The 8,392-nt window shown below is 52.7% G+C and overlaps 1 protein-coding gene across 1 annotated transcript; it reads right to left on the reverse strand.

Annotated features, from left to right (window-relative positions):
• Positions 1 to 279: 279 nt before the first annotated feature.
• Positions 280 to 8,036, reverse strand: ADAMTS1 (ADAM metallopeptidase with thrombospondin type 1 motif 1). The gene is made up of 9 exons (XM_066571861.1): positions 7,137 to 8,036; positions 6,567 to 6,913; positions 5,966 to 6,098; positions 5,426 to 5,593; positions 4,894 to 5,180; positions 4,495 to 4,681; positions 4,219 to 4,394; positions 3,253 to 3,428; positions 280 to 3,068 (listed from the first exon to the last, which is right to left on the reverse strand). The coding sequence occupies exons 1-9, from the start codon at positions 7,639 to 7,641 to the stop codon at positions 2,318 to 2,320; spliced, it is 2,730 nt and encodes a 909-aa protein (XP_066427958.1). The 5' UTR covers positions 7,642 to 8,036; the 3' UTR covers positions 280 to 2,317.
• Between the last annotated feature and the right edge of the window lie 356 nt (positions 8,037 to 8,392).

Consider the following 8,392-nt stretch of genomic DNA (forward strand, 5'->3'; position numbering starts at 1 on the left):
CAAACTCCCAGTTATTTTCTAACCTAGATGGTGAATAAAATATATATGCATATATACCGATATATGCAAATAAACAGTTATTTCTTGTATTTATAAAACCAGAAAGGGATTGGCTGCCTCCTGAATAATGTTAGGAATAAAATATGCCCCAGCATTTCTGCACTTCAAAGCAATGCCCAATGAAGTGTGATGTGATGAGAATTCTCTGAGATTCAGAGGGGCCAGGACTTTATCCACAGAATAAAAGAGGAACTATTTCTGCAGAAACAGAGTCCAAACTTTGGCAAAGGAAGTTTTAATAGATTTTTACATGACACAAAGCCAAAAGTATCCAGAAATGACTGATGTCTCAAATACCATGGCAAAAATCCAATGGAGCCCAACAGAAGATTTTCTCTTGACTGCAGTGGTGATGAGATCAGGTATGAGGGAGCAAAAATCAGCTTTTGATGTTTAGTATCCATTTTAACATCATAAAACATGTTAGAACAGCTCATTCACACAGTGCTTCTTGGAAAAGCAGCATCAGGAGAAAATTAGACAGGGAAATTCTCCAGGAGTTGGTGAGGGAAACATCTGACTGCTCATGAATGGTTCTGGCTTCTGGCTGCTCCTTTCCCACCAGAGTGAGGCAAAACTGCTGCTTTTGTACATATTTTGTATGTTCTGAACACGACTGACAGCACTGCTCCCTCCCCAAGCTGTTATTACAGCCAGTGGCATCAGTATGGTTGCACTCCATTTTCTGGAATAGATGAGTTAGTGGTTAAGTAATAAAATACAAAATTACCTCTTTTAAGGTGGTGTGTGACATTATGGGGAGAGTTTTCCAAACCTTTTCACTAACACAGGTAATTAGTTGCCTCTTGCTTAGTATTTTCCTTAGATTCCAAACTCTTTCTGCTCCAAGGACTGGTTTTAGTCCAGTGAAATAAAGACACTCCATTTCCAAAATTTATAGGGTTCATTTATTACCTCTAGTAACATATTATACTGTATAAATACTCTATCCTTGTTATATGTCCTTTTAAAAAAGCGATAACTTAGAGATCACATTAGACAAGAAGTATAAAAATAAATACGCTCATTATATGCATTTATTACAAATTATAACCCTTCCCAGAAGGGAGAGAAATATAAAATACTTATGAAGTATATAAAATCTATAGTAATATATTTTACTATATACATATGGAAAGCCATATTCTCTCATGGTCTATGGACTGGCACAATCTTCAATGATGTGAATGCTGGCGTTTCGCTGTGGATGGACCTGCTATCCCTCAGCTTTGCCTTCCCACCTGATCAATGACTGAGCTCTACAGACCCACCAGAGGCCACAGAGGATATACTCATTCCTAATGGGATTCTTTTTTTTTGTTCTTTTGAACTCAAATAATATCCATTGGCTGGGGTAAGGCCAAAGATTGGAGCGTGAAGACACGACTGGAATGACTGGAATACTCACACACTCCATGGATCTGTTTGGCAGGAAGGCAGGACCAAGTTGGAATCAGAAAAGCCAGTGGAAGGTATATGCAGAAGGCACAAAGAGCAACTACTCAGACTCAGATTTCCACTTTTCCAAGCCTCTGGATTACACATATCACCACAATGGCACTGGAGTGGCTGAGAGAAATGGACAGGCACATTGGGATGACATAAAAGTACTTAAAAAAAAAATGAAATTCTAGTGATTTGTGGAGTTGATATTTGTTCTTGGTATTTCTTACTCTTAACAGGTAGAGAATATGGCTTTATTTTTATATAAAACTATTCTCTGAAACAATAGCAGCCATGAATGACATAGTTAAAGCTCCTTTTCCAATCTTGTTTTTTACCCTTTGTGAGGTAGGTAAGCCCTGACCAATTATTTTAAGCTATCTTTTTCCCTCCCCTTCCTACACCTGGGGATTTGATCAGTACCACAAGATAAATCCAAAAGAAGGGAGAAATAACCAAACCCCAAAATGTTTGCTGAAATGTGTCTCACTGCTCATGTTTGGCTTAATTCATAACAGACTTTTAAAAAGGAAATTCTGATGCCTTTGGGCCTTATCTGCTAAAGAGAAATTAATGACATGGGTCTGCTATCCCATCCAATTTTCAGCTGGCAGGGGATTTTTGGGATGAAAAGCCAATTCAAGCTGTTTGCACTGTCCCACCTCAACAGATCTTCACCGTGAATTATTTACGCAAAAACACAGGTGCTGCCTCTAGCCCTCTTTTGTGTTTTTCAGTGCACTGGTCTGAAGGAAAAAAATAAAATAAAATAATAATTAAAAAAAAAGTTTTAGCTTTTCCCAAGCCGTCCTATCTAGCTGCAGTCCGTGGCGTTGCAGAAGTCTATCAGGTGCTTGGGTTTCTTGGAGGGCTCACAGCTTTCTTGGGGCAGCACGCTGCCGTCGGAAGAGACACATTTCAACAACCTCTTCTTGAAGCCTTTCCCACACGTCTTGGAGCAGGGGGACCAGTCCCCGAGCTGCCACTGCGGGCAGGGCACGTCGGCGCAGGGCCGCAGGTTGCTGGGCTTCAGCTCGCGGGCGCAGTCGGCGGCCGGCCGGCCCCGCGGGTCCCGGCACTCCACGGCGCGCCGCTGCCAGCCCGAGCCGCACGACTTGGAGCACTCGCCCCACTCCTCGATCACCCACTCCGAGGAGATGATCTCCCTGATGGCGTTGAAGGACTCCTTCTTCTTGCCCGCCACTGCCGCCGCCTTGTCCGCGCCGGGCTGCGCCGGCTTCTTCACGAAGTAGGTGAACTTGATCTTGGGCTGCGGCAGGTCCCCCACCGTCAGCACCTGGATGGTCAGCGGCTCCTTCAGCGGGCTGAAGCTGCGGATGCGCTCCAGGGCGGCCGAGGAGCCGCTGTAGCGCAGCACGCTGCCCTTGTAGGTGATGTCCTGCTCCAGCGTGGACAGTGTGTAGTCGCCGTTGAGCACGTAGGTGCCGTCGGCGGCTTTGATGGCCAGGAAGCTGCCGTCGTGCCGCGCGCCCCGGTGGTTCCGCTGCTTCACCTCGATGTTGGTGGCCCCCGCCGGGATGGTGACCACGTCGTGGTAGCCAGGTCTGCCCCGGGAGAAGAGAGAAACACTGAGTCCTCTCTGCAGGGAAGGGGAAAAAGCCTCCCAGCCCAAGACTAAACCTTGTCTGAAGTCAAGGCGTTTTAGCTCGGTAATGGATGAATCCCATCCACAAGGACAAGGTGAGCTTCCCCCGACAAGGACAAGGTGAGCAGCAGCCCCACACTCACTTGGCTCTAACGAGGGTGCCAGACACCTTCTTGCAGGTGGAGCCGTTGCCCCCGCAGATGCCGCACTTGTCAAACTTCTTGTTGGAGCCGATGGTGCGGTCGCAGCCGGCCTTCACGCACTGCCCCTGCACGCATACGGACGTGGAGTCGGGGCTGCACGGGGTGCCATCCACCACCTTGGGGACACAAGGAGCCTGGTTACAACATGCACAATGCTCTGAAACTGCGTGACACAAAATACGGATGGGTGGGAAGCCCGCAGCACATGTTGTTTTCAGGGCTTTGGAAACTAAAAAGCAGAGCTGCCCACAGGTAGTATTCTCGCTTGCCAAAATGATGCCATGGTAAGAGGAGAAAACAATCTCACTTTTCATTAATACCTCCCCCTAAAAAGCTACTGTTTATTGATCTTATACAAAAGAAGCCCCATTGCTTTCTAGTATCACTAGAAGGCAGCCCTGTCCTCAAAGCACACTGCCAGTGTTGCTTTTAATGCTGTTCAGCACATCCTTTATTTCTAGGAGTGCTGTTCCACAAAAACCCTCTGTGTCATCGCCCTGGTAGTTCCTGGCTCTCACCATCTGATGACAGTGAATTCAAGTAGCTATGCAAGATGAACATTTTTCCTCGTGTTTATTTTAAGCTGTCAGCATGTTAGTAACCAGTATGAGAAAGCACCAATGTTCTGGCAAAGATCCGTCAGAGTTTTCCAAACCTATCTCAATGCAATCAGAATGGTGGAAGGAGAGGAGAGGGAAGGAAACCAGGGTGGAGTGGGTAGAGGAGGTGGAAGGATTGTGCCAAAACACTTAAAGCATGGTTGCAATGATCCTGCTGTATGTGGAGGAATAATCCAGCTTAAATATGAGAAAGACAGTTTCAGATTTCTACACTGCTTGACTCTTCACATAGAGAAAATAAAAATCCCCCTCATGATTAGCTGGAAGAGGTGCAGTTTTGAAATACCTTTGGCTGTAGAACAAAGAAGTATCCCGTTCCTTTGGCCCTGCAAACCAGCTTGCATCTGTCCTTTGGTGACACACCAGCGAACTTGGGTGTCCACTCCACTGCAGGTCCACTTCCAAAGGCAGACTTGGAAAACTCATTGTGCTTTTCACACTGTTCCTCCCTGAACGTTTTGCCTGCAGGCACAGAAAAGACAGGTGGCCATGAGATCATCTATGTCCATGCTCTTCCTCCACAACACACCAACCCTGGCTGTCAAAAATGGGGAAAAATTACCGTTGTTGTCGGGGCAGTCCTCGATGTTGCAGGACCTGTACTGCACCCGCTTCCCTTCGCAGTACTTGCCCCCGTTCCTCGGGACGGGGTTGTCGCATTCCCGGAAGGAATACTGCACTCCCCCGCCGCAGCTCCGCGAGCACTCGCCCCATGCCCCCCAGGAGCCCCAGCCCCCGTGCACTGGCGTCTGGAACGACAGCAAAAGCAGGACACGGGTTAAATACAGGAAAATCCATACAAAGCCACACTATAAAAGCCATCATCACGTTCATTTTTACCCACCCGAACTCAATAAAAAACCTGCCCTAGGTTTGCTCATGAGCATCGAATCAATCCCATCTCACAGATCCCTCCCTTTGCAAAACCCAAGGTTGCACCCATTTCTTTTTCACTACTTACATCATAATGCTTCTTCTCAGTCTTATTCACACACTTGCCATTCATGCACCACTTCCCTTCGCCGCAGCTGGTGCCGTCTGCCCAGGGGAAGTGTTTGGTTTGGCACACCAGCAGCCCTCCCGAGGTGCCCGTGCACCACAGCGTCGTGCACGTACTGGCTGCGTCGGGGCAGTGCTTGGACTCATCTCCAAACGTGAACTGGCACTGCCTGTTGGCATCGTACAGCGTGCCAGGCAAGTCCGAGGGCAGCTGGATGGGCCTGTGGGGCTTGTCCAACAAGCACTCCCCTGAAAAAGTTGAAGAAAAGGAAAAAAAAAAGTCAGATGATGCTGCGGGGTCAGTTTTAAAAGGGAACTGCATTTGGTTTTGTGCTACCATTTTTGTAAAAATAAGGCTCTTCTAAACTCACTGACAGCATGCAAAAGGTTAAGTTCGCGCTGAAGCAGAAACACTCTTAAAGAAAAAAAAAAAAGCAAAGCAGTAAAGCACAAGAGCTCAAACGCCACATGAATGGAAAGCTTAATAACCTTACCATGACCGTTATCCAAAAATGTTGTAATCATGTAGGCACTGCATGGAGACCAGGGCTGGCTGCGGTCCAGGTTGGAGAGCATGGATGCCATCATGTGGAAATCCCGGCTCATTCCATTGATGCCAGCACACTGCTTTGCATCGTCATGAGGCATGTTAAACACGTGGCCTTGGAGAAAAGGAGAAAAGCAGTCTGTGACTTTAGGAAGTCTGTCCTACACTTTACCAACAGTATTTTAAATATTGCTCTAGAGCTGCTCAGAGCCTGGTCTGTAATTAATAACCCGAAACTGAACGCTCCCAGATTTCAAGCAGATGGCACTGGATCTTCTATCCCTTTTTTTTTTTTGCCTCTGCAGGCACACACACAGCCTCTTGTAGACAATGCTGTGCAGGCCGGATTTGCTTTCCCGAGTCCAAGCCTGCTCCAAGACAGCGCTTTGCCTCCTCCCGACTGCTCCGGGGAGGTGCAGGCTGCGCTTTACGGCATCAAGCTGGCTTCAATTAATCCCAGGGAATGGCTTTGCAAAGTTTCAAGTACCTAATTCGTGGGCTGTTGTGAAGGCAGCCTGCAAACCATCGTCTTCTATGATAGAGCAACTGCGGTTTAGATCACAAACTGTTCCCACATCAGCCATCCCAAGAGTATCACATGTCTTGGCACCGCACAGGTCCTGTAAAAAAAGGCAGTTTCATTATTAATCAGATCAGAGACTTAACCTTGGCAAGAGCCATCCAGCCCTGGCAGTTTGCCTTTACTTATGGAAAGAGCATAAATATTCAGCACTTCAATGGGTATGATGGCAAAAATCTGTCTCTGGAACATAGGCGAGGGTTACACGTAGAAATGAAATGCATAATTTCCATCTGAAATCTGCTAAAAATATACGGGGCAGGAACACAGTGCACAATCTGTGAGTTTACAAAGACAGTGCACAAACTGTGAGCTTCACCAGACATGGTGCAAACAGAAAAAAAAAAAAAAAAGATAATAAAACAAAAAGCAGCTCATGTAATTTTTAGCCTGCTCCACTGCAGCTGTGGTGACACGCAACTGTCTCTGGACACTTTTTCGGAGGTCTCCTGGCAGAGGGGATAGGGAGCAGTGGGCGTGGGGCTGGATGTGACTCGGTGTCCCTCACCTGCCTGGTGAAGAGGATGGCCGTGTCGTAGTGCTCGGCGTGCCGGTCGCTGGGCGGGTTGTGCTGCTTCTGCCAGCTGCAGAAGTTCCTCAGAGTCAGGGCGGCGTTGGAGGAGATGTCGGGGCCCTTGCGCTCCTCGTAGATGACCATGATCTTCACCACCACCAGGCTGATGGAGTTGCGGATGCTGGGGTGCTTGTACAGCTTGGCGGCCACGGAGAGCAGGGTCAGCAGGTAGTGCTTCAGCCCGCTGCCGTGGAACTCAGCCATGGACTGGTCGGCCACCAGCATGGTCTCCACGTAGCGGGGGCTGGACACGAACCTCTTCTTTCTCCTGCTTCTCGTTTCTGCGTATAGGAAATAGAGGGAGGGAAAGCGCAGGTGAGCACAGCAAGAGAGCACCGTTCAGAAGCCCAAACCCGCGGGTAACCCAAGATGCGCACCCAAACTTTGTGCTTGTTGGGCATCTCGGGGTGGGATGCGGGGCAAGCAGCGGCCGGGCATCCCCGCCACACCCCCGCCCTTGCCCTCCCCGTCCCCGCGGAGGCCGGCGCGGCTTCCCCACGCTACCTGCGGGCTCGGCGGGCTCGGGCCGCTCCGCCCCGGCCCCCGCCTCGGCTACAGCGCAGCGGGCGGCGGGGGCGGCCCGCGGGGCGCCGCGGAGGCGCAGGAGGTGCGGCCCGTGGAGGTCCGCGGTGCCGGACGCGGGCTGGATCAGGTACTGGCGGCCCCGCAGCGAGAAGGCGCCGCGCAGCCCCGCGCACAGGCTGAGAGCGGCCGCCGAGCCGGGGTCCCGGTTCACGGTGCCGGAGTAGAAGCAGCGGGAGAGGTCGTCCTCGGGCGGCGGCGGCGGCCCGCCCAGGTACTGCAGGGTGAAGTCCGGGGCTAGGAAGCTGCTGTCGGGCTCCAGCTCCAGCGTCAGGCTCTCCCCGAAGGCCTCCAGGCGGAAGCGCTCTCGGGCGCCGGGCGCGCCCAGGCGCCGCGGCAGCACCAGCGCCCTGCGCTCGGCGCTGCACAGCCCCAGCAGCGCCGCCAGCACCGGCGCCAGCGCCGGCAGCCGCCCCCCGCTCCTCATCGCTCGGCGCAGCCCTTCTCCTCTCTTTATTTCACTTTATACAGGAATGGGTATGGAAGATGTGGGTTTTTGCTTTCAGGTTTTGGGGGGTGTCTGAGTCTTTCTGCCGGCGGAGGACCGGCGCAGGAGCCGCGTCCCGCGGTCACTGCAGAGGCGGCGTCGGCTTCCCCATGGCCGGGGCGCGGCGGCGATGCCGGGGATCGCGGCTGTGCGAGGGCAGCGCTGCCCCTCGCTCCGTCCCTCTGTCTTCTGTCCTGCTCCGGCTGCCGCTTCTCCTGCCCGCCTCCTCAGCCTTCCCCGGCTGCAGCAGCAGCAGCAGCAGCGGCAGCAGCAGCAGCAGCAGCAGCGGCAGCAGCAGCGGCGGCGGCAGCGGCGGGCGGGGAGGACGCTCCGGCGAGTCTCCGGCAGCCCCGGGACGGTCCCGCCCGCACTTCCAGGGCGCCGAGGAGCCTCCCTCCCGTTCTTTGCAGAGCGGAGCGCCGCGGGCCCGTCCGCCTCCGCCGTGCGGGGTGAGTGCGGGAGTGGGGCTCGCCGCCGCCCTTTATGGGGTCCGGCCGTGCCGCCCCCAGCCCGGCGCTGCCGCCGCGCCCGCGCCGCTGAGATCACTGCGTGCGTAACGCGCCCGCGGGCGGCCCCCGCCGCGCCGCCCTCCCGCCGCCCCTGACGGGGCGGGACGGCACCGACACGGCCCGGGGTCGGCTCCCGGCTGCCGCAGCGGGCTGGGCTGCGCCCCTCGCCTGCCCGCGGGGGC

The sequence above is a fragment of the Molothrus aeneus genome, chromosome 2 (assembly GCF_037042795.1).
Source record: "Molothrus aeneus isolate 106 chromosome 2, BPBGC_Maene_1.0, whole genome shotgun sequence".
Classification (NCBI taxonomy): Eukaryota; Metazoa; Chordata; class Aves; order Passeriformes; family Icteridae; genus Molothrus; species Molothrus aeneus.

Bases quoted from the DNA above. Each gene is read 5' to 3' on its own strand.
- ADAMTS1 (XM_066571861.1), bottom strand. From the start codon at position 7,641: ATGAGGAGCGGGGGGCGGCTGCCGGCGCTGGCGCCGGTGCTGGCGGCG. The intron at 4,395-4,494 runs GTAATTTTTCCC...CTGTGCCTGCAG, and splicing joins GGACTGCCCCGACAACAACG to GCAAAACGTTCAGGGAGGAA. The intron at 3,069-3,252 runs GTGAGTGTGGGG...CTCCCGGGGCAG, and splicing joins GGCACCCTCGTTAGAGCCAA to ACCTGGCTACCACGACGTGG.